The 25,463-nt window shown below is 36.0% G+C and overlaps 2 protein-coding genes across 3 annotated transcripts; both read right to left on the bottom strand.

The window, feature by feature from the left end:
• Positions 1–1,891: 1,891 nt before the first annotated feature.
• On the bottom strand, positions 1,892–7,515 carry LOC147852295 (serine hydroxymethyltransferase 2, mitochondrial). The gene is made up of 14 exons (XM_087333937.1): positions 7,414–7,515; positions 6,387–6,473; positions 5,318–5,439; positions 5,159–5,235; positions 4,565–4,689; positions 4,294–4,386; positions 4,094–4,186; positions 3,806–4,003; positions 3,344–3,448; positions 3,160–3,225; positions 2,815–2,892; positions 2,627–2,738; positions 2,366–2,476; positions 1,892–2,271 (listed from the first exon to the last, which is right to left on the bottom strand). The coding sequence occupies exons 3-14, from the start codon at positions 5,392–5,394 to the stop codon at positions 2,132–2,134; spliced, it is 1,275 nt and encodes a 424-aa protein (XP_087190063.1). The 5' UTR covers positions 5,395–5,439; positions 6,387–6,473; positions 7,414–7,515; the 3' UTR covers positions 1,892–2,131.
• A 6,972-nt stretch (positions 7,516–14,487) lies between these two features.
• LOC147852294 (phosphoinositide phospholipase C 6-like) lies at positions 14,488–24,789 on the bottom strand. 2 transcript variants are annotated; one of them, XM_087334387.1, is made up of 10 exons: positions 24,362–24,789; positions 22,159–22,349; positions 21,721–21,856; positions 21,439–21,579; positions 20,931–21,295; positions 20,566–20,830; positions 17,420–17,491; positions 17,198–17,306; positions 16,722–16,897; positions 14,488–14,512 (listed from the first exon to the last, which is right to left on the bottom strand). In XM_087334387.1, exons 1-10 carry the CDS (start codon positions 24,746–24,748, stop codon positions 14,495–14,497), a joined length of 1,860 nt encoding a protein of 619 aa, XP_087190513.1. In that variant the 5' UTR covers positions 24,749–24,789; the 3' UTR covers positions 14,488–14,494. The 2 variants fall into 2 exon arrangements, with proteins under 2 accessions (XP_087190513.1, XP_087190512.1); XM_087334386.1 differs by lacking the exon at positions 14,488–14,512 and having other exon boundaries at positions 16,372–16,897.
• Positions 24,790–25,463: the final 674 nt, after the last annotated feature.

Genomic DNA, 25,463 nt, shown 5'->3' with positions numbered 1-25,463 from the left:
GTTTTTGGTTAACTTTTTTTTTTACCTTAATAGTTTATTGATGTAATGGTTTAATTAATGGTTTTTTATTGATTTAATTAATTTAACTTAAAAGTTTATTTAATTTAATGGTTCAATTAAAGTTTCTTTTATTGATTTAATAAATTTAACTTAAATGCTTATTTAAATTAATGTATTTTTGTTACTTTAGATGTTTAACTAGTTTGACTTAAGTGGTTAGGTTAAATATTTTTATTAAATGGTTCGGTTTGGTTTCAACTTTTCCATAAACAGTTTTGTTTTTACTTTTTCTTAAATGGTTGGTTTAAATACTGAGAGTTTATAAACGGTTTGGTTTGGTTTCTTTGCCTTGAAACCAAACCGAACCGAAACTGAACCATGCCCATTACTATTGATGTGTGTAATTTCCTCATTTGGTAAAGAACATGGTTTTGTAATTAGGTGCATCATATGTAGTATAATGTGTGAAGTGTGAGCCTCCAGATTTTCCCTATGTTATGATACATTAGCATTGTAAAAACGTATTATTCATAGAGGAATCTATAGATGCATCATGAAGCAATGTAAGTTGGCATTGACCTCCGAAGACGATAATAGAATCTACCTATCTATCTTCTCTCTCTTGGGCACTCTGAAATCAACACCACAAGGCACACATCCTAGCTAATTTAGGTTCTCGGTGGTTACGATTATGTTAATGCATGCACGTAAATTTGCGACATAATTTGGTGAACTTGACGTGAGAAGTGCGATAGGGAAGGATAGCTACCTAAAATGAGGACTTTGAATCGATTATGGTGAAGACGATGGTGCAAATGAATATTACTTTTTTTCTCTGCCTGCTTCTTCATTCGTCTACACCATCGCTACTGCTGTAGAAGCTTCTTCTTCCTCCTGAGATTGATCTAAAAATCACATGTACAAGCGAGAAGAGGAAAAAACAGACAACGAATGGCTGACACGGTACGCAGTACACCAGGGGAACTCTGATGATGCGCCCCCGACAACTCCTCCACAGTCAGCCTTCACTGTCGTCTTCACACCGGAAGAAGTGATGTTCAAAAGAGAGGTAAGTCGTCTACATTCCTACTCAATGTTGAAAAGAGTTTGATGGCATGGCAAAGTTTGATAGCATGTGGATTAGACATAATTAAGCCATATGGTTGGAGTCTAGTTGGTGTATGTGCACACTACTCTCAGAGATTAGAATAAATCTAAAACAGATTCTACATTCTTTTCTAAATGGGAAGAGAAGGGCAAAAAACCAAATCTTTTCAATGGAAAATGCCAAAAATCTACTACACAAGGACATGGCATGGAATTACAATGTCAAAAAGCCACCAAGAGTTAAAACCTTCGGGTTTGCAGTCAACCAAACGGTCTCCTACACATTCAGCCATGGAAGAGATGAACTATAAGCAATGCAAGCAGATAGTGTTGGGTTCCGTGGAGGAGTGTAGATACAAAAGGACTATGAGATGCAACAAACATAGGTCCATGAAACAATGTTTTGCCCAAGACAAAGTGCAGAAAAACACAGCACAAGACTAAGCCGTTGAAAGAGAAAGGGCAATATGTTCAAGCACAAACAAGTGCAGGAACATAACATACGTTAAGTAGTGGAATTGCACTTCAGGTGCCTAAGCTTCACAATATTGGTGTTGGTTTGTCTACAACTTGCATGATTAGGGTATTCCTTCAACTTCCACAGTTCAAATTTGACCAACATACCAACTGGATGTAAAGTATGCTTTTCCCATTTCTACTCTATACGGCCTAGGTTAAAAGCTCTTTCTACTTTTCACTGACGATTTGGGTTTAAACGGCACGTGAATGCCAGTGTGCTATTGTTTATACGCAAAGATTTGCAGAAGATTAAAATATGCCCATGACCAAACCATTTAAAGGCAATGTGGAATACCTCCATAATTGTGGAACTCGTATATATAGTTTCTCTTTGGGTAGAAGTTAATACATCCATCATCACAATTAGAAGAATGATAACATAAACCACCCATTCTTCTTCGCTACTCATGTGACATAGTTGTAAAGGACACATAGGCCTTTGTTATTTGTGGTCTTGCTCTTATATCTTGTTTTCTCTCAAAATGTTCATATTTGAGTTAACAATTTAGTCTTTGTATTTCATGGATGTCTTCTCGAATCCGATGGTTGGGAATTGTTTGGCATACTCTTCTACTTCCCGGCGTAAAGCTTCAATATCAGGTTGGAAATTCGCAATTGTTGCATTGAAATCCTTGAGCTTGGTGCCTAGCATTGATATTATACAGATCATGGTTATAAATCACAAACCCTGGGCCTTAACTAGCATTAACCAATAAGCATAATGAAAAGATATTTTCACCTTTCGTGTCTCCTTTGATCTTCAAAGCGATTTGTACAGCACTGTCAAAAAATTCAGCCACCTTTTCAAAATCCTCCTCTGTGAAACCTCGTGATGTAAGGGCCGGAGTTCCTGGAGTTTCAAAATATAAGATCGTTCAGATCTGAAGCAATGTCATACAATGTTATGGTTCTTGACTGCATAGGCCCCAATATTTGATAACAACTTGATATTTTGTAGAAATATCGAGAAACATATAAAAGAAGACTAATATGTTCATACCCATCCGAATGCCTCCTGGAACCATAGCAGAGACATCCCCAGGAACTGTATTCTTATTGGCAGCTATATGACATAATTCCATCACTCGTTCAACCCTTGAACCATCTATGCCCTGTTGTCACATTCAGTAGGGAAGAATGAAAAAAAAATCACAACGCCAAAGACATGGAAAATCTGGCAGTAAGTACCTTAGACTTGAGATTAACAAGAACCAAGTGATTATCTGTTCCCCCCGAGACTAGATCATATCCTTTGGCAACCAAAGCCTGTAAAAGACAACTCCATACAATTAAATAACCATAAAGAAGGAAAAATACAAAAAATGCCCCTCTAATTGTATGAAATATGGTACATAACCTTTGGTTAATAAAACTAATACACAACCTTCGGCCAATAAAACTAGGATTTTGGGGTTACTTCAGAGAATCGGATTGAGAGAGAGAGAGAGAGAGATGGGTATATTTGCACATTTGTCCAATAAAGATCTCATGGCATTCAATGAGGAAACAATGTCTGCAAAGATGAATACATACATTGGCAAATCGGCTACTGTTCTTCAACACTTGTTCTTGGTAGGCTCTGAACTCAGGTGAAATCGCCTGGAATCAAATTTTTTCCTCAAGGAGGTGAGAATTCAAACTCTCATTTCTAACTTTACATGAATTTTATTATGTAAGCACAAATAAAATTCCTGATTGATGTAATATTCAATCATACCTGCTTCAAAGCAACTGCAAGTCCAGTAATCGTGTGATTGTGAGGACCTCCTTGAAGCCCAGGGAAAACAGCAGCATTGATTTTATCCTCATAATCGTACATAATCTGGCATATAAACCTATTAGTTATATGAAAATATCTAATCGAGACCCTATTAGATGTAAAGGAAAAACTCAGAAATATCCGTGACTTATTCTTTATTTTCCGAAGGGCCCTGAGATTTCAGAAGTTCTGAACAATCTTGGTCAACACCCAGCGGAGAGAAAAAGGGATGGATTGATATATAATTTCGCAGATAGCACACATAACGTTTTCCTTCTAAGTATAATGTTTCAAGGAATAGCGAAACATTAGAGGTATTTGGGGAAATAAGATAAAAAATACATGGGCATTGGGGGAAGTAAAGAAAATTCATGGTATTTCTAAGCTGTTTTCTAGTTATAATCAGGTCTTTAACATTACCTCTTGTCCTTGTTTGTTCACTTCTTTCAAACCCTTTCGGAAAAATATCATTGCTCCACGGGGACCCCGTAATGACTTATGGGTAGTTGTTGTTACAACATCCGCAAATTCAAATGGACTAGGAATCACATTCGCAGCAACTAGACCACTGATGTGTGCCATGTCAGCCAAAAGAACAGCCTTTTGCTTGTCACATACCTACATTCCAGAAAAATACCTTTTGAAATGGATGTCGAAAAGATTTCCTTATAACAGCTTACACAGAGAAGACATCAGACATACAATTACCTTACGCATCCTAGCATAATCATAATGGCGGGAGTATGCACTTGCACCTGCAACTATAAGCTTTGGCCTAAATAATGCTGCAGATTTTTCCAGCTGCATTAATAGGATTGTTTTATCAGATATTAATAATCAGAAAATACATGTGAGGTACAATATCTATGACACTCACAATGCATATGAAAAGATAAGAAAAGAAATACCTGATCATAGTCTATGTATCCAGTCTCTTCATTCAATCGGTATGGCATAGTTTCAAAAAATATTGAAACCGCAGATATCTTTTTTGTGTCAGTCTGCATAAGATGCCATGATTAGTATGATGTAGGTTCAAAACCAACAGCGGGGAACAAGTGAACCTATGAAACCAGATGCAGCATAATCCTATGCTATCTTTATTTTAAGATTTTACTAAAAGTTTCTCTGGAGGAGTATAATAGACAACTTTTTGACTGTATAGAGATAGAGACAAACTTGGTATCCATGTGAGAGATGGCCACCATGTGGCAGATCCAAAGCCATTATCCGTTCATGGGGCTTGAGTAATGCCGTGTACACTTGAAAATTTGATGGGGATCCCGATAATGATTGTACATTCACTGAAATATGATCAAGAATACTAGCATCAAAGAGGTCTTATGTGTAACACGCCCTTGGTTTTCTACCTTACATGAGAAAAGTAAGTTACAAAGATTACTATGTATCTTGCATTAGAAAAAACAGTCACTGAGAAACTTGTGTGCTCAGGTTATAGAAAAATATAAGTGGAAGCTTCACCAACAATCAGGAAAATGCAGATATATATAACACTTCCATGAAGTTATAAACCGCACAAAATGCATGAAAATAGTGACACGAGAGTCCCAAACACATCCGCACATAATTCTTTACACTTTTCTATATCACTGGTGCTGAAACGGTGAAAATCCAAAATTAAGTAAACAGAAATAATCAAGTTTGCCAGAGATTGGTTTGCTCTTATGACAATTATAAGCACAAGCTACCCAACATTGATGCTCACAGAGAACTCTCAGTCAAACGCAATTTGATTAGCGAAAGTGTAGATACCTCCCCATTTAGCTGGATCAAGATGGAACGCCTCTAATGCTCGTTTTTGGCATAACGACTCTGCCATATCAATAAATCTGCAAAATGTAAAATAAGACTGCATGAAAAGATATAGAATAATCCCTCAACCTTGTGTAATAAACTTGAATCACTACTTACTCATTTCCTCCATAATAACGTGCTCCAGGATAGCCTTCGCTATATTTATTGGTCATTATAGATCCAACAGCTTGCATGACAGATAAGGAAGTGAAATTTTCGGAAGGAATGAGCTCCAAACCCTGCAAAGAATTATTCAAATGATCATAATATAGCCAAAAAAACTATAAATTTTAACATAACACGTCCTTCTAGACTGGGAAAAAGAAAAACGTTTACTCTTAGTATTGCAGCAGCCAAATGAGCGTTTGAAATAGATTTGGAGGGTCCAATTAGGAGAAACGAAAAATGTCTCATGAGAGAGCACCAATCTTTACCATGTTTGTCCTCCATGATCACAGAAATTAGGTTTATGGTTATGGTTGGATGATAAAAAATTAGGCTTTCCTGATCTGCTTTTTTCATCATACATTAAGGTTTATGCTTATGGTTGGATGATCAGAAATTAGGATTTTCGGATCTGTTTTTTTCACCATAAATTATGGTTTATGGTTATGGTTAGATGACCGGAAATTTTTTAATCAGAAATTTAGGTTTCTGATTAAAAGGGGTTTCTGAATTAATGTTTTCTGATTCCGCAAGTAGGGTTCCGATTTGTTATTTCTGATCAGAAAATAGGATTTCCGATTTGATGTTTTCTGATTAGAAGTTGGGGTTTTTGATCAATGTTCCAATTTATTTTAAATGTTTAGGGGGTTTTTTATCTGTGGTTCACTGCTCCAAATTTATAGCTTTGTAATACATTCTCTATCAGTTCTAAAATATCCTGAGAATCGTTATAACTTGTGATAATAGGGTTTTCAGCAGCAGGCAGGTTAGTTAGGAGATTCTCAAGAGTCCAGGTTTTGACTATAAAATTGCTCGATTATCACACGCATAAATGCTTGAGAGGATATCAAATGCACCAAACCATTCAATATCAGTGCTCCAAATTAAGACTTAACTGCAAAGTTTGTAATATATTGCATCAGGTGATTTGAGTATTGGCTCTAAAGTTAGTACATCAGAAGTGCTCATGTCCACAAAACATTTCCGAAATTGTGAGAGTTTACAAAGAATTTCCACATACCTTCCATTGGCGATTTTTTTCAAGCTCAATTATATTCGTAATTTCGGGATCAATCTCTTCCAGTGGAGTATTGAGCTGCTTGGGCCACTGCAAAAGAATTAAAATATTACAAAACAGCCTAACCGGCAATTAAAGTACAGCTTCCCAATTCCAGATTTGTTAAAATTAAGAGGATATCGGCTGGATGGGAAAAAATTATGACAGACCCCATAAAGATGTAAGATTGTACCAACACTGTGCCGATTCATAAAGATATGAATAAAACTAAAAAGCTTAAAATAAGACTGGCATGAAAGAGAATAAATTGGTAACAGCACAAGGTAATTAATGACTAACATCACATTCCAAAGCATCAATGGTTCAATAGATTGAAAGACGCGAAAGCGCAAGCCTATGGGGTCGAACCAAAAGGAAACATTTTAACTGAACAACATCTAATCCTATGAATTATTACAAGCTTTGCCCTTTCTTGAACCAGACGGAACGAGCAAAATAACCACATCAATTCGATTTGGCATACGAAGCTGATATGTGCATACGCTATGTAAAGCTCATTGAAAACAGCATCAGGAATTTTATATGCGTGTATGTATGTATGTATGTATGTATAGTGGATCTGAAATGGTGAAGAAGCCTCGAAATTAAGGATTTTGACTGCCAAGTACATTGAAATATATGGGTGTATATATATATGTGCATATTCAAAATCTTCCATTTGAGGAAGAATAATTCCTCACCTTGGTGCCATAATTATCAGAGGTTTTTCATGAATGTTTTAGTGAGATGGATCTGAATCAATAGAAGTGAAGTGCCTTAGAATGCAGTCTGAATCCTGACGATGACGGATCTCTCAAAAAGAAGAAAGAATATTGGTAACACATCTATCTTCTTTAATATATCTGAATAGAAGATTCAGAATCTCTCTCTCTCTCTCTCTCTCTCTCTCTTTCTCTCTGTCTGTCTGTATCCTCAGACTGAGAATGAAAAATGTGTTGAACGAACGAGAGTTTTGAGCTATGGCATTTACCTTGATATGTGGCTTCTCCTTCGGGCTTCCATTACAAGGTTCGTCAACAAGAGCAGACTAAGAAAAACAGAAGAAGAAGAAGAAGAAATTGGAGGCAATGATTAGAAGTGACAAGGACAAAATCGGGTGATAACGATCAAGAGGAGGAGCGAAGGATTAAAAAAGCGGCATGGCATGGCATGGTGATGCTTTCATTTTTGTTAATCTTTCGTTTTTTTTTTTGTTTGTTTGTTTTTTGGTGTTTACCGTGAATTGCCTGGTGTAAGGTATAGAAGACGCAGAGGTGCGAGGAGGAAGGCGATGAGATCGACGGAGGAGGAGAGAAAAGGATGGCATGGCCATGGAGAGAGAGACAGAGAGGAACCCTGCAAAAAATAAAAAGAAGAGAGAGAGAGAGAGAGAGAGAGAGAGGAAGCAAGGAAGGAAGGAGGACTCAGGAGATGGAGATATGTGTGTGTGAAGATGGAAGAAGAAGCTTTTGACACAGACAGAGACAGAGAAGATGGTGATGGTGATGGTGAGATGGTGATGGTGATGGTGATGGTGATGGTATATGTATATGTGTATATGTATGCATGTATAATGTATGTAAGTATGTATGCATGTATGTATCAGTATGTGTATGTATGCATGTATCAGTATGTATGTACGTACATATGTATGCATGTATGTATGTATGCATGTATGTATGTACATATGTATGCATGTATGCATGTATTTGTATGTATGTATGTATGTATGTATGTATGCATGTATGCATGTATTTGTATGTATGTATGTATGTATGTATGTATGTATGTATGTATGTATGTATGTATGTACATATGTATGCATGTATGCATGTATTTGTATGTATGTATATATGTAGTTTCTTAGGCCAAACTTTAGGGTTTTGCCCCGCCTCACCTAGCGAGATATCGCATGGCACACAACAATGATATGTTTCCATGTCCGCCCTAGAAAGAAAGATATATTAACGTCTTCTCAGGCCCCTGAGACAATTGGTTTACAACAAAAAAAAAATGGGGTATTTTACCCATTCATCAAAAATAAAAATAAAAATAAAATAGAGCTTAAGCTAAACCGTTCTAGTAAAATAAAAACATGTTCCATAAGGAAATGGCTTTATACTAGGCCGAGTTTCATTTCCATCCAAGTCTCTCGAAAATATACGGGAGGTCAAAGGGTTTCGATGTGGATGTGGCCCGTGGTCCCAATGTAAAAGGTACCCCAACCATAGCTTTCGAGGCAGTGTAGGTAGTGTAGGTATGTCCACATTCATCGTCTCCCCTTGTTCCTGAAAAATTACATTAGTTACATTAGTTATTGGTGAATACTAAAAGGGTTATGGTTAACACTTTGTAATTTATTCTCCGTATGTTGTTTTAGCTCTAAGATATACCTACCTAGTCTCTTTATATCCAGGGTATCTAATAGTTTGGAGAGGGTGGGAGAGGGTCCTAGTATGTCTTGGTATTCCGCCCTTATCTCGGTATAAGTTGGACACTTGCATGTAAAGTGATACTCATCCCCTATCTCTATGTGACATAACCTACATAGCCTTTCCTCTCTAGGAACTCTATTAGCACGACCATTCTCAATCTCAAGTTGGTGAGATGATATCCTAAGTTGTCCAATGGCCACCCTTGGTGCATTTGATAAGAATGTATCTAGATATTTTGGTCGTGTAATAAAACCTAACTTAGAGAAGTGCAAGAAGTGCTCCTTTATTACAACATTTTAGATGGGAGTGGCTCTCATGGGGTGATCCATTAAAATTGGATGTAAATTTGCCATATTTTTTGGCGTATTACTTTATTACGATCTTCATGAGAGATTAACGTTTGATAAGTCCCATGGTTGTACTTAAGGGGAGGTAGGTTATTAATGTCTATACCATTTGCAAGTAACCAACTCACGATAGTGCTATACCAAGAGCTAGTGTCTCCGGACGCATATAGGGATCGGGATGCCTCAAAAGCTTGACGGGATATCCTATCTTGTGGTTGGCTATGTATCCGATGAATAAAAACAACCACTTGGAAAAGTGCTTCTACTAACATCGGGGGCAAACTAAACTCTGCTCTAATAATGTCATGTGGTACTGTCGATTTGCTTCGGAGTTGACGTGATAACAACGTCACCAAAGGTCTCTCTAATTGGGTCCACATGAAAGATAGTAGAGAACACCTACATGTATCAATAGGGCCTCAACCCTGTTATCACGTTGGCTAGAGGAGCCACGAGGTTTGGGTTTCTCTCTTTTCTTTTACTAGCATGGTTCGAAAGCAGCTGGTTCTACACTTTAGCATAGTAACCCTTTGTTCTTGCCACCCTTGACAGTTCGAGGTGAGTTGTGAGTTTAGGAGCGAACCCCTGGAAGGGGCCGATGAAAGTAGCGGGTTGATCTTGCTTCATCAAAACAAACTATTCCTTTGAACCCGCCTGAATTGTGAACTTCTGGTTTAGTACATTTATTTCACTTCATTACCTCCGTATATGAGCATCATGAGTTATGAACACACGAACCTTTTGCTAGAGATGTTATAGCTATTAATGATTGGGTGCACATAGGTTTTTTGAGCATAGATTCATGTTGTTTCTTAGCATTTCTCACCACGATGATGATGATGATGATGATGATGATGTTGTTATTATTATTATTATTATTATTATTTGGACTCTGGTCACACAACTTCCAACTTTTTACCTTGTCTGCCAAAGTATGTGGGTAGTTTGAAAGAAAATTCATCTACCTTCTTTTCTTTACATCAATGTCTTATATTGCTATCGGAACCCTCAATATAACACGAACTCCCACATTAATACGCAAAGTGCCCAATAGTCAACGTGGTCTTCAAAGAACTTAAACAAAATAAATGGCAATCGTCTACCGCATCATCATGTTAGCCTTAGACACTCATAGAAAGATTGTCAGATTTGTGGTTTAAAGAACATGAATTCGTTCAAAACCGAAGACCACATGTAGTTACAAGATGTCAGGAAATAAAACTGAAGATTTGAAAACTCTTTACAAACTCGTGTTGTAAATTGATTGCTAAAATGGTTATTCAAATGCCCAATAACCCATTAGCTCTTTGACAATACCATATGAAGTAAATCGCCAAACCAGTGTAGCCATTTTTCATCATTGTTTGCCCCATACCTTTCTCAAAATTTCTCGACACTAAAAATTGTGAACCTAAACTTTGAGAATTGAGGCTCGATTCATTGTAAATTGCCAAACATATATAAAAATAAGAAATGATCTCTAGTCCATTTTGAGATTTCGACCCCATTTTTTGTGCAATGTCCTAACAATAAATGTGAACCTAGATTTTTGAGAGTTATGAAAAAAACGGTGTTTCTAACATTAGAAGTCTTGTATATGGAAATACATTTAGATTAGATGGATTTAGAAAATATACCCCAAGATCCTCTACGTGCATTCAAAAAAGGTGTATTATTTTGTTAAGTTGCTTTTCTTGATGTTGCAATTATTTCTGTTTCTCAAAGATCGGCGGAGAAAAGAGGATACACATAAAGTGTCAAAATTGTCACTCATTATCATTATTCTTCTATTTTAATGTTACATGAGCAAGGAACACCCAAAAGGAACATCCAAAGAATCTCGATATATATGCATTATATAGCAATTTGGCGTGGAATATATCTATCACCTTTGTGCTCACAACTTTACCTTTGTCTATGTTCCTATATGAAGATATCCATGGGACACAACAATTTTCTAGCATTTGCTTTATATATATACCCACTATGTTTGTTATGTATGTGTTCTCATGCGTATGCACAAATTGTGATGCCTAGGTGTTAAGGACCTCAACATGTAAAACAAAAGGATTGCACGCTAATAACATGGAAGCAATATGGCTATAGAAATTATCGAGTCATAGATTTTGGACATATCAATTTCAAATTTCTAACATGATGATGTAGTAGTAAGTATTCAACTTTACAATGATAATTGACATGTTTAAGTCTCACATAGATGGGTTTGATGTTGTACAATATTTGCGTGAAGTTGGTTCATGATCGTAAGCTCTTCATACTTTTAGTTTGAGATCAAGCACATTTTGTTATGGTTCATTGATGTTATTACCCTTGAACAATACATCAAGGGTATATTTTACCCCAACTAATCAAATGTTACACTCCCTCACTCTCTTTCCGTAATTAGCTTACCCTAGTGGTATGTTGTTAGACTGCTAATACTATTACTCCATACACATTCTCTTAATTTATTAGATGCCAATGTGGAATGTAGGAGTTAAACACAATCCTTAAATTTTGTCTCCATCAGATAACCTTACCAACTAAGCTACATTCCTCTCTCGCTCTCTCTCCCCCAAAAGCATTTCCTATAAAGTTTCTTCAAGTCAAGAAACAAACGCAAGACTCCCTCTTACTTCTTGAGATAGGATCATTTCCAATTGAAATCATGGCCATGGAAAGGGTTGTCGAATACATGCTTTAGGTTAAAAAAAGTCCCTCATATAGACTTCTTAGAATCCCATTTGAAGCAAACAAAAAAAAATCCAAAAGACACAATATATGGAAAAATGGTTTGGAAGATGGAATCCAACACACTTGCTTCATGATGCATCACTAGATTCTTATGTAAATGAGGCCTTTTTGCAAAGCCAATTTGGAGACTCACGCTTCATACATTGTATTACATATGTTGTATTTAACAACAAAACCATATCCTTCGCCAAACATGGAAACCACATACATCAATACATGTTACAACCCATCCTAGCGTTAGATGATACATGTTACATGCTACTCACCTTTGCATGTATTACATGAAAATGTAATATTTTTAGTCTCATAGGTCATATTTGACCCTTGAAGACGATAATACAATATCTCTCTCTGTCTCTCTATGTCAAATTGCTCCACCTTTAATCACATTATCAATTAATTTATTTCCTACCATGACTGCCAAAAAATGTGGCTTGGGAGAATAGCTATAGGAGCAAAGGAATTTCTGTCATAATCACGATGTGTCCTCTCAAAATTACAACTCTATGTAGTGAAATTCTTGAACATCAAGAGCCTCCACTCAACTTCACACATACTACTACATGAAAATGTTTCACTTTTGGTTCCATGGGTTGTATTAAACTTCAAGGTTGATAATAAAATCTCTCTCTCTCTCTCTCTCTCTCTCTCTCTTTATATATATATATATATATATATATGCAACATGTTATCTTATTGCTTCTATATGTAGATGATGTGGTACTCTTCTCATATGATGTTGATAGTATGCAAAATTTACGTGGGGTATTAGAAGAGTTTTGCCATAGTAGTGGACTAGGAGTGAATGTGGAGAAAACAAAAATGATGGTAGTGCAAACCATCCAACCTCATCATTACCCTATGCTCACATATAGAGGTGAACATATACAATTTGTTCGAAGCTTTAAATATCTTGGTATTGATGTACTCGCCACAAATAAATGGAGTGCATGCTTGGATTCTAGGGTTCAAGCCGGTTGGAAATCGTATTACCTTTCAGAGAACCAATGCAAACAAAGTGATACTTGTGGATGGGAAGTAAAACTAATATTGTTCAATGCCATGGTAACTCAAGTATTGCTTTATGGAGTAGAAGTATGGGGTGACACCATCTCTCTTAATGCATGGAATGAGATTGAAAAAATTCAAAGGATGTTTTTAAGGAGGCAATTAGGAGTTAAATGCACTACCGCTTGCCAAGTTATGCTCTTGGAAACATGTGTTCGACCCATAGAACTATTGGCACTCCAAAGAGTATATAAATACATTACAAAATTCAAGAATATACCGAATCATCGATTACCACATCTTGCTTGGAATGTTGGATGTACGCTACAAAAGAATCATAAAAGTAAGATTCTCTCATCTAGTTGGGTTGTTGACGTAAGGAAATGGTTTAGAAGATGGGGTTTGGATGATCTTTTAGAGCTTTCGGGCAATGCTATGCAATATGTAATGATTGAGGAACGGTTGGTGGAATCATTAAGGATGAAATGGGAAGACGCTAAGAGGACAAAGCTAGAATACTACATTGCAAATGTCAACCCTGAATGTTGGTCTCCATTTAAAGCAAGAATGCCTATTGATCATATCCAACCTGATCTCATTACCAATATGAGTAGTAATGCTCGTAGGGCCCTTACACTACTTCGCTCTCGATCTCACAAGTTAAGTATTGAAGTTGCATCATGGTATCAAAATGTAACTAATTTGAAGACATGCAAAGTATGCAATGAAGGCCTGGTAGAGGATGAATGCCACTTGCTCTTCACATGCTCGACATATAGTGCAATTCGTTCAAGATATGCTAACATACTAAGAGGGAGTGATAACTTAAGTGCCATACTTAAGACACCACCAAGAAGGTTGAGCTCATATGTGTATGTTTTATTCACACATAGAGACTTTGTGCTTCAATGTATGAATACCCCTTCTTAGGAAGGAGACACATATCAACAACACATGTATACTCTGGTCCCATAGGTCAAAATTGGCTTCTTTATGGACGATAAAAATTCTAATTCTAATTCTATCTCTCTCTCTCTCTCTCTCTCTCTATAAATCAAGCATGTGATATATGAATTTAGAGAGAGAGGAAGTTATGATTTTAGAGAAAAACAAACAGAGTTATGATTTGGAATGAGTTTATGATTTTAGACAGACAAGACTGAAGAGTGAGTTTTGATTTTCGAATCAAATGAGAATGTTGTGATTGAAGATGAAAATGGAAAACGTGTCCACAAGCTGGTTTCAAAGTTTGTGGGAACATTTTTTATTGCATAAGAATTATGAAGTGGAACGATTGTGGTATTAAGGATCGATATCTCAAGACAAACTATATTGTTTCTATTGCAATCATTAAAGTAGAGAGAGTGAATTTGGTTAATTATGATTAAACTACATTAATAGCATTAACTTTTTTTCTTGAGCCACAATATGCAGTTGCATTAGGTAGTTGTGACCCATTTGATAAAATAGCCGTCATAAGACTATCCATGTGTAATGGTAATGGATGAGTGGCGATGGCATAGAGGCACTAATGGGACAATCTTGCCTAATCGAATAAAACAATCTTGGCTCACATTTCAATGCACATTGGATTCCCTACTTTTGGTGTTTTCGAAATCTCTTATTGGGAGTATTTGTTTGGCACATTTGATGGTCGTGACTTGTATCAAAGCTGTTTGTTTTGCACCAATTTGGTTAGAGATTGGAAGTTTATTCTCAATATCTTAGTTGGAATGCAAGGGCATGCATGTTGGCAACTTCATCACGAGATGTTAGAGTCTCCATTGGTGTTTCCATTTCTTTTTATAACCTCATTAACCTATATGGAACTCCATAGATCATTCTTTTTAGCCAAACAAGGTATTATATCATATTTTTTATGTGCTTAATGAGGGGGTACATGTACTTTCAAGATGCCACAATACGTCATAATTTGGGTTCACATCACAAATACATATGATATGAAAATATTTTATCAACTACTTCAATTTACTCCTCCTGCCACCACAAGAGGCATCACATAGGCTCTTGAATTGCCAATTAAAGGAAAATATTTAAGTGTCTGTATTTATGCGTTATCAATTTATAATGTTTACATGCTACTACTACCTCCTCCTTGGGTTCAAGGTCATGGGAATGCTCTCTAGCAAATCACCAAACTAGAGATATGGTGGAAGACTAGATTTGTTACACTTTCGAAACAAGGATTGCCACTTGAAAAAATAATGTTCTTGTGGTGATGCTTGTGGGGTATATTATCAATTAGACTCCACTTAAAGAGCAAGAGAATTAGCCATTCTCTTTGTATGTGATGGCATAGAGGATCAAAAACACCACTTCATTTGTTATGGATTGTTTCATCAACAAGAACTTTTATTTGTAAACTTAAGGTAATCTTAAGTTTCTAAACATGGCATGAAAAATTGTTTTGGTTGTTCGGTCTCCTTCCTCATCATTTGCTAGATGCTAGTTTTTCCATTGACTGAAAATCGTGCTTGCTTTGAACCATTGGGGTAAGTTAGAACCATGTGTGTCATTTTGGGCAACTACACTACTTACTGCTGTTTCTTTAAGTTCTCTCTCAAGCAATTTCTTTGTGATTGTTTTCAAATTGTTGAAATCTTTGAACAAACATTTCACCTTTATTTTGAGTAGTGAAAACTTACAAACTATCTTTGTGGGTTTTCATCTCACTTCGACATTTTCCACTAGTAATATAAGGTGTTGCTAAAAGAAAAAGAAGAAAAACCCTTTTTCAAGCAACTACAAAACTGACAGGCAAAAGGTTTTGAATATCACCAGGGTCAAAATTGTCATTATTAATCTGTTTTATATCTTCTATGAAATGCTTGGTAGACAACACCATAGTTCCTCATTTTATGACATAGTTTCTCAACAAAGGGAGCATTTTGATATTATTAGGAATTAAGGGTATCAGTAATGTAATCTATCCTACGCAATAGGCGTAAGTTTTATATGTTCCACTCAGATTATCACTACACTACATGAATTAAAAATGAATTAATATTGCCCTCAAATGGAGTGCAATTTTTTTAATGTTTTCCCAAATGCATAATGTTGGACAAGAAATGTATGTGTAATTGTATTCCCCACATGCACCCTTTAGTATGAACAAATGCAATATCTTTACAAGGGAGTCAAGGATATATAAACCACCATGGTGATTCAACATGGCGAGAATTTCAGTACTTTTTATACATGAAAGATCCCAATAAAATGGTTGTGCGGTTTTTGAATTTTAGCTTTGTTTCTAATGTCACATATGAGACCCAAAAAATGATACACGAGAAATGCCATGCAAGGTCTCATCCAGACAAAAAATTTAGCATGAGTAAAAACAAGAACTAGAAAATAATCTAGAGTGTAAAAGTCAAAGAGCTGTCCTGTTGATCTTGAATGGATTCATAAAGAAGTCTAATTGTTTTTGTCTTGCAGTTTACATACATGCAAAATAAAACAAGAGTAACGAAAGAGTATCTACTTCCATGAAACAGAGGGCTAGACCTTTCGAGGTTCACGTAAACATTCTGCGAATGCAATTACTGCTATGTTTCTGGCAATGCTCTATCCCCATTCCCTACTTGAATCAAGAAGTAATGGGAACACATTTTGCAGTAAACAAATGTGACTGTTAAATTTTGGGTTGTTTTGTTTTTTTATAATCAAAACAATATAGAAAAAATTTTATGCTACAATTTGGGCCACTGCTAGTTCAGGCAATTCAAAGATTGTACCTTTATCATACATAGGAGCTTAGATGATACTGAATCTCCATCTTTACTCTTCAAAGGTACCGACCGTATACCTGTCTTCATCTCTCGCACGGGAAAGCAAGCTTGCCCAACAAAATCATCCCTTTGTAGTCTATCATTCTCCCTCACTTCTAGCCGCAATATTGCAATATCTGGTACTGTTTCATTACAGAATAACTTCACGTCATCAAAAGTGGAAACTCTGGAAGTTTTTCCATTTCTGTTTACTGTTTTTTGAGGATTTCCATGCTCTGATTAGACATTACTAAAAAGGACAAAAAACTCTGAACCATATGCACACATCCTAATACAGTATTAAACCATATGATTAAGTATTAAGCAACATGCATGCATACATCCTAATATGGTACTATGCCATATGATAGGGAATTATTGCATCCTAATATTATATTAAACCACTCTTCCAATTCTGCATATACTAGCAAATGTGTACATACCTCTAATCTGGAATTCGAAAGTTTCATCCTCCCAATTAGGTTGATTGTTTTTGTACTTGATAGATGTCGTCTTCTTTGCCTTATCAGTAGGTATTCCATGAATTGCAACCTGTAAAAAGAACCAGAATTCAATAAAATAACTGACATTCTGAAGTTACTAAACACAATCCAAAAGTTCTTTCTTGTCTGGAGAACCACTCAAAGAAATAATTACTTAATTACCTTCACAAAAAAGTCGGGCTTCTTAAAATAATCAAAATTCTTATGCCAATCCGTTCCGAGAAGTATTTTGATCTGAAGGCCAAAAGGTTAAAACAAAAAAGATCTTGTTAGAAATCACAAAAAAGATCTGACTTAGGGCAAGTTACTGCAGAGAAGGAGAAGAATGGTGCTGCAAAACCTACCAATGTGACTGGGCAATCATGTGCGGTGCGCATATTAACAAATGAAAACATTTTAAAACTAGAAATATGTAAGATGACTATATGGATTGTATATCTAGAGAAGTTTTGCATGAATGCAATAAGACAGTTTTTCAAGTTGACAGAAAGTTGTATCACATCTTCATATAGAATCTCTTTGGGAGATGATAAGGTGACTATATGGATTGGATATCTAGAGAAGTTTTGTATGAGTGCGATAAGACAGTTTTTCATGTTGACAGAAAGGTGCATTACATCTTCATGTAGAATCTCTTTGTAGCATGTGTTCGATTTGGTTATTTGAAATATTGATATGACATGACGAATCAGGTGAACATTTTTGAGAATCTTCCAGCACATGGGCCCTTCTTTCTAAGAATCTAGTCAAATTGGGGATGCAACATCAAGAACAAAGATACTATATTCATGAGTGTTTATTATGAACACCAGGAATTTCATCGTTTTTACTTCGTGTATGGCACATGTATCCATGTGTGTTAGGGCTCAGGTATGTATATGATTACCCCTTTGCATTTGTTGTATGGTTCACCTATAGAAAGCAAAGTGTGATTATACCAGGTTGGATAGTTTGTCTTCATTTCTTGAAAATGGTGCAATGGGTTGGTGGTGCAATATGCTCCCTTGCATTGTCAAGAATTTACGCTTTGAAAAGTGACACAATATAGGATTATTAATCATGCGTTTCAAGATTTTGGATTTTAGAGTTTAAGAATTTTTCATGATTTATGAACTGTGAATTTTGGATTATCTGTTTGAGGAAAGAATAGTGAATATAGGTCTTTGAATATCATATAGAAGCAATATGCTTCTGGAGTGCAAACAATGATGGTATGACTTGATATCTTGATGTTTCTATCCAATGGAAACTAGATCTGACTGTCGTGCCTTGATTGATAAGAGAAAATTAGCACCACAATCTCTGTACAAAGGGGTTGCCAAGTAACCTTCTCTATGGGGTTCGCATATGTTTTGAAGAGGAAAAATATGTTATTCTTAGGAAGTAGGAACACTTTCACATCATTTCATGCGATATGCACCCAGGCATCATCAGACAATGACTCCTAGTAACCAGTAACTAATCGGGAGTCACAAACTCAAGCTCTAGACTTTCAAGGTCTAGAGAACACACCTCAATCACAACGTCTAGTTTGTTTATACACTGTATGCCATATTTATGCTGAAATGCAATCATGTCAGCTTTATAAATTTGTAAAAATGCTTTGGTCTTACTGGTCATTTTGGTTATCAGTCAACAATAATATTACTTTGTCTTTTTTCGTTCTCTCTCTCAGTGATTGTAATAGAATATTGTTTGTTTTAGATGAATGCTGCTAAAGGTAAGCTTGATCCAATAAGGGCCATGGTCTCAAGTTCTTCAAACTTACCTTTGCCATACATATATATGCATGAGCAAAGTTACAAACCACGTGCTCAGACTTTTACCCCAGAGAAGAAAGTAAGGAAAAATTCAAAAGTAAATGAATCAAGAAAGATAATATGGGAGAAACAACACCCTTCTTGGTGGACATTTGAGTATGACACTTACATTATCATGTCCGTCCAACAAGTCATCATATTTCTCAGAAATTACCTTATATAAGATGAGCAAAAGGATAAGAGATTAAGGAGAAGAATGGATTAACAATGCTTAACCACACCAACCACCCCCGAGCGAAGGACATGAGACAAACATAAAATACCATCAGTGTGTAAGGGTTAGGAATGATGTCAATAGGGCTGAGGAATACTCAGGATTCACCCTAGTACAGGCTCTTTAGATGCAACAGTGGAGCTATGGTAGAAACGATAGAGAGAGAGCAGTAGTTGGCCCAACACAGTCTCCCATAACACCAAATATTACCCTATGTTATACCTTGGTTGTTGAATAAATGGACCTAAAGAAGTCACTAATAGAGTCATGACAACATCTCAAGATGCTGTGATGAAGGGAGTAGCTAGTCCGCTTTATATAGCCCAACACCTAAGGCTCCCAAAGCACAACATGTTCCCATGTATCAAACAATCGGCAACGGTTCGGTTCGGTTTAAACCACGGCGAATATAGTTTAAACGGTTCGGTTCAGTTTCAACAATTAGAAACCGCAGTTTAAACGGTTTAACAGTTTATTATTATTTTTAAATTAAAAAAAATTGTTTTTAAACAATCTTTTCATTTTCATGCCTTATTCTCACATTTTAGGAAAATATTTAAAATTAAGAAAATTTAAATAATGAAATATTTTAAAATTTTAAATTTGACCTAAGCTGAAAACCGAAACTGAGGTTTTACCGGTTTAATGGCATAACGGTTTGAAATTTTTTTAATGGTTCGGTTTAATGATTTCGTGGTTTGGTTCAGGTTTCTAAATTTTTAAACAGTTCGGTTTTGACCATCTTGAACCGAACCAAAACAAACTGTTGCCGATTGTTACATGTATCATAGATCTATATGGGTTTTGTCCCAGATCCTAGTATCACTGATTTGCCAACTATCATATCGGTTTTGACCATCTTGAACCGAACCAAACCAAACTGTTGCCGATTGTTACACGTATCATAGATCTATATGGGTTTTGTCCCAGATCCTAGTATCACTGGTTTGCCAACTATCATATCCTTAACCCATTAAAACTAGCTATAAAATTGGTCCATAAGGTTATGCCTATACACCCCTGCTTATATTCTTATATCCCTAAACTCTTTTCACTCATAAAATTGACACATCAACAAATAAGGGATGGTATACATGCTCTTTTTACAAGCTTTTATTTATCGTATTTATATGCTCAGTAGGCAATATGTACATAATCTTTTATCCTGTAATGAAGAAGTATTGATTTTCATACACTTCTAAACATCACTATCGTCAAAAGTTTAGTAGATTTATCTTGTCGTAATTTTAAACATATCCCAAAGAGAAATTTACCTCAAGTGAAAGCTTTGGAGGCATGACCGCAATCTCTTCATACGTCATCTTGCTATCTGGTAGCAAAAATTGAGGTTTCTTGACAAAACCACATCCTCCATTTGAATCAAAGAAAGCTTGAGCTATCCAACAAGGCCGATCTTGACCTTGTGCATTGAGTGCTGCAAGCTGGAAACCATGTGACCATGCAAGAAAAGGGTCTGCATTTGATGAATCAAACCGCAAACCAAAAGGGTAAAGGCGCCCGAGATTACTTTTGCAATATCTAAAGATATAAATGTACTTCAAAATCAAACTTTCAAGTAAATACTAGAAACTATTCCAGAGAAATTATAGAATCAATATGCTGCAAAGGAAGCTCATACTCGATAAGTGAATTTGGATTCGTCTTTACAAACTTGCGAAGCTGAGGTTCACTAACATTTGCCATGATCGATCTCTCACCAGATACAAGACAACCATCTACTGGTGCATCTTTCATTTCACTTGGCTTCTCGCATGAAATGTAAACAAGCTCTCTCAATTCTAAAGTCCATGGTTGTTCTTCCTGATGAGAAGAGATCCCTTCCTTATTTAGAGACTTGGCAGTTATATTGTGGAATTTCCTTGTGAACACACGATAGTTGAGTCCAGTTGGGGATGAAGGAGGTGAAATCTCATCATCTGGTCCTGGCGCTGGTGTAAGAAGCTCAGGAATTACATCATCAACTGCCTCTGGATCCGCTGTAGCCTATTGAAAATCTTAAGTTATGGAGGCAAGGGATATATGTTCTTGTATATACATGTATGTATGCATATGCACTATAAAAGCACAAATAAAGATAAAAATATGTAAAGGTATTCATATGTGCGCCTTTGTGAAGTGGGACAAACCTGTTCCATCAATGTATCTTTAGGTGGGCTATCTGAAATTATTATTTTGTGTTTTAGATCCTCAGGTGACGCAAATTGGCATGGTGGTCTCTCATCTTCTCGGGGCACATAAAGTGCATCTCCAAATATTTCCTTTATAAGCTGCACTTTTTATTAGTAGCTTGCTAAGAATTCCAGAAGAAATATCATTGCACTGAGTAACATAGATTTTTACCATCCAGGTAATACACTGGCAACACTTATACTTGCATTTAATTTTTTGTTAAATATGGCAAAGCCTACCTTTGCAGCTTCCTTTTGGAGATCAGGAGGCAAATGGTTCTCAATAGTAATGATAACCGGATATTGAGAAGCCACAAAGGCATACTGGTTAATTACCTTTAGGCACTCCAGAAATGATACAGCCTTTGTTAAAGTGCTGCCCAAGCATGAGGAGAGAAAAGAAACATGCATTTAGATTTTTCACTGGGAATTAATCACAACACTATTATGAGAATCAAAAGTTAATGCAATGTTAATAGGGATTTCTTTCGGCTTGCAAATCACAAAACAAAAACATAACATAAAAAACATTTAAATGAGCACTCGAGCTCAATGTTCTAATTGTATACTTGTATCCACTCCTAAATTATCTTGGGATATATGCAAAATACTCTTTAATGATAGAACAAGTTTCAATCACCAATATGACAATAGAAGTGGTAAATTCCTTCATCGTACTTGCCATGGAGCACCATGATTTTCCCTTTTCGCTCCCAACAATCTAATTCAATCACTCGGTACCCAGCTTTCAAAGCTTTGGCAATAGGAGCCACGCTAGATTTCGAGGTAAGCTGATTTCCAGTTAGATAAGAATTATGGCTTGAATAGATATAGTAATGGGATAGAGGTGAAGACATGTCTTGTGTAGGCTGCAAAAGATAGAAAATGGTGAAAAAGTATCAGATGCAAGTTTATACATGAGAAAATATTTGTTCTTAAACTCCCTCTTAAGTAAGGTTATTGTTCATATATTGGAGGTTTGTTCTCTCATTAATGGCCTTTCATATTAGGCAGCACACCACGCCCATACAAAGTTTCTTACATTTAGATTCCGACGCAATAGAGAATGATCTGGGAAAGCTATATACAGAAAAAAAAATCACAAATGAATACTGATGTTTGTTCTTAAACTCCCTCTTAAGTAAGGTTATTGTTCATATATTGGAGGTTTGTTCTCTCACTAATGGCCTTTCATATTAGGCAGCACACCACGCCCATACAAAGTTTCTTACATTTAGATTCCGACGCAATAGAGAATGATCTGGGAAAGCTATATACTGAAAAAAAAATCACAAATGAATACTGATGTTTGCTCTCTATGGCAGATTTGTGGCCAATAAGAAGAGTATTTAGGTCGCAATAGATGTTTATGGGGAAAATTCCAAAATACTCTTTATTTCCACAAAAATGCCCCTAAATTTTCATTATTTCCCAAATGCTCCCATCAACCCCCAAAAGAGAAAAGGAGAATGAATTGATCATATAATTGCTCAAGTAAAACATATAACAAATAACAAAGAAAAGGGCTGGATTTACCATATAATTTCTCGAATAGTACATATAATTGCTTGAGAGGGTGTTGACCAAGGGCAAACTTAAGGAATTTGGAGAAATAATGGAAACCTCTGGAGTACCTCTGAGTTTCACATGTATATATTGTTGGATATAGTCAATAATCGCCCCTAAGTTGTCAGTTTATCGCCACATGTGTTCTTAGACTGCACATTTTGTGATAGCACCCCAAATGAGAAGTAGCAATTGTGAAACCCAGCCATATGGATCGATGAGGTGTCAATATGGGAAGTCGTAAATGAGTAGGACAAAATATATTTAGGAAAGAGGGAAGTAGGGTAATGAGATTCACTAGTCAAGCCAACTAGAAGAATATTCTCTGTCGGCAGGTTGAGATGTACTTAGTCTTGAAGTATATGCCATTGACTTTAAGGTAAGTACTATCTAGCACTAGCTTGTATCTAGGGAGCTAGGTTCATATTAAATGACAAGTCAGTTGACACAGAAAAGGAATATCCAACTATTATCAACTGATTTGCACATTTAATCTGACTATAAAACCAAGCGCAGAATATAAATATCCACCCTCTTTCTCGTACACAATTGTTGTGACTATTATCTGTATCAACTAACTCCGTAATTGATTAGTTCAGATCCCATCTAAGCTCTAAGGTGTGAATGCATGGGAGGACTACCATTGTGAGCTACTCTTATATGTAATAGAAAGTTTGTATCGACACATATACATCTATGTGAGTGTAACTCTCTATGCATATCTAATCAATTCTCAATATTTCTACCATATACATGCAAAGTATGGTTTCCCATGTCTATATATACAAAACACGCTATAATCGAGAAAATGAATATAACAAAGCAGTCTGTGACAATCATGTACACTGAAACATAATTCTACATCTGCATTGTGGGCAATAGAAGCTTGTATTTAGACGATGAACACCATGACTCAACAATGCAAAATGATTCATGGCTATACGCCTAAAACCCTAATCAGTAATTCCCCCCCCAAAAAGCAAAATGATTCATATCTACAATCCTAAACCCTAATCATACAAAGCAAAGAAAAATGATGTAAATCTATAACTCTAATCCTTAATCACTCAAAATGATGCATGGATAGCCATAGAAAAATGATACATTGAGATAAGTCCAATGCTAATCACTAAATGCCTAAGCACTTACCCCTAAACCTGAATCCCTGTATGTAAACACAGAAAAATTTACTCCTAGTCGATCAGAAAGTATCTGTGTCACACTAAAACATTAGTCTAGATAGATAGATAGATAGATAGATAGATAGATAGTCATATCATATTAGGATTGGAAAGGTTGAAGACAGAATAAATACCTGCTTTGAAAGCTCTGTTAAAGGATTGAGCTCTGGGGTGAGGAGTAGTTCTGTGAACTCTTCAAGATTCAACAAATAAGTGTCGACCTTTGCATCGTTCGGATTTTCGTGATGATGATGATGATGAAAATGAGGAAAGCGATGGCGAGAAGAGGGAGTTGATCTGTTCTTATGGAACCTAGAAATAAGATCTGACGCTTTCTCTTCACTCTCGGAAAGCGAAGAGTAAGGTTCTGATTGGGTAGAGAGCAAAAACTTGGCCAATTCTTTTGGTCCGATGGTATCACTGCCATTAGAGAGCTTCTCAAACTCTGCTTTGACTGCCTGAGGAGCCATGGTTGTTGGCTTGCGGGGTGGGAGGAGGAGACAAGGGAAGCAGTTTCTCATGGAAGCAAAGTCACAGGAAACCCTAAACCTCTTCCTATTCCTTCATTCATTCAGAAGAGACAAAGAGACAGAGAATGTGAGGAGGAATTGAATTGAATTTGAATTGAATTGAATTGAATTGAATTGAATTGAATTGAATTGCTATGCTCTGTTTAAAATTGTTTTGTTAGCCCCATTCAAATAAAAAATGGATGGATTGATGGATGGATGAATTTTGTGAAGAGAAATCTTGTCTTCTTATTCTGTTCTGTCCAAAAGAGAAATCATGTCTTCTTATTCAATCAATATTTCTCTTTTGTCCACATCAATAATCATGTCTTGTTCCCATCTATCTATCTATTTATAGGAAATTGGTAAATTCACAGTTTTTTCCGTATTTTCACAGTTTTTTTTTCAATCATGTCTTATATAGTTACAGCCTTAACTTACATGTCATATTCGTGGTATTCTACATCCGTAATATTCTCGATATTCGAGAATAGAAAATGTCCCTACGAATATTATAAAACCATTCGTTTACATATACATATACACACATACACATACACATACATATATACATATACACACATACATAGATACATGTACACACACATACATAGATACATATACACACGTAACACACACATACATAGATACATCATACATATATATACACACATACATAATTAATTAATTAACTCACTAATATAACAATTAATTTACTATTAATTAA

This window comes from Azolla caroliniana, unplaced genomic scaffold (genome assembly GCF_043228905.1).
Source record: "Azolla caroliniana isolate FFs.n. ecotype wild unplaced genomic scaffold, voAzoCaro1.0.p SCAF_18, whole genome shotgun sequence".
Taxonomy (NCBI): domain Eukaryota; kingdom Viridiplantae; phylum Streptophyta; class Polypodiopsida; order Salviniales; family Salviniaceae; genus Azolla; species Azolla caroliniana.
This window is presented reverse-complemented; position numbering and strand designations above follow the sequence as displayed.

Excerpts from the sequence above, each read along its gene's own strand:
- LOC147852295 (XM_087333937.1), bottom strand. The coding sequence starts at position 5,394 with ATGCAAGCTGTTGGATCTATAATGACCAATAAATATAGCGAAGGCTAT. Across the intron at positions 4,690-5,158 it reads TGATCCAGCTAAATGGGGAG|TGAATGTACAATCATTATCG; the intron begins GTATCTACACTT and ends ATCATATTTCAG. Across the intron at positions 4,004-4,093 it reads ATTATGCTAGGATGCGTAAG|GTATGTGACAAGCAAAAGGC; the intron begins GTAATTGTATGT and ends TCTGGAATGTAG.
- LOC147852294 (XM_087334386.1), bottom strand. The coding sequence starts at position 24,748 with ATGAGAAACTGCTTCCCTTGTCTCCTCCTCCCACCCCGCAAGCCAACA. Across the intron at positions 22,350-24,361 it reads TAACAGAGCTTTCAAAGCAG|CCTACACAAGACATGTCTTC; the intron begins GTATTTATTCTG and ends TATCTTTTGCAG. Across the intron at positions 16,898-17,197 it reads TTTCGAATTCCAGATTAGAG|TACCAGATATTGCAATATTG; the intron begins GTATGTACACAT and ends GTAATGAAACAG.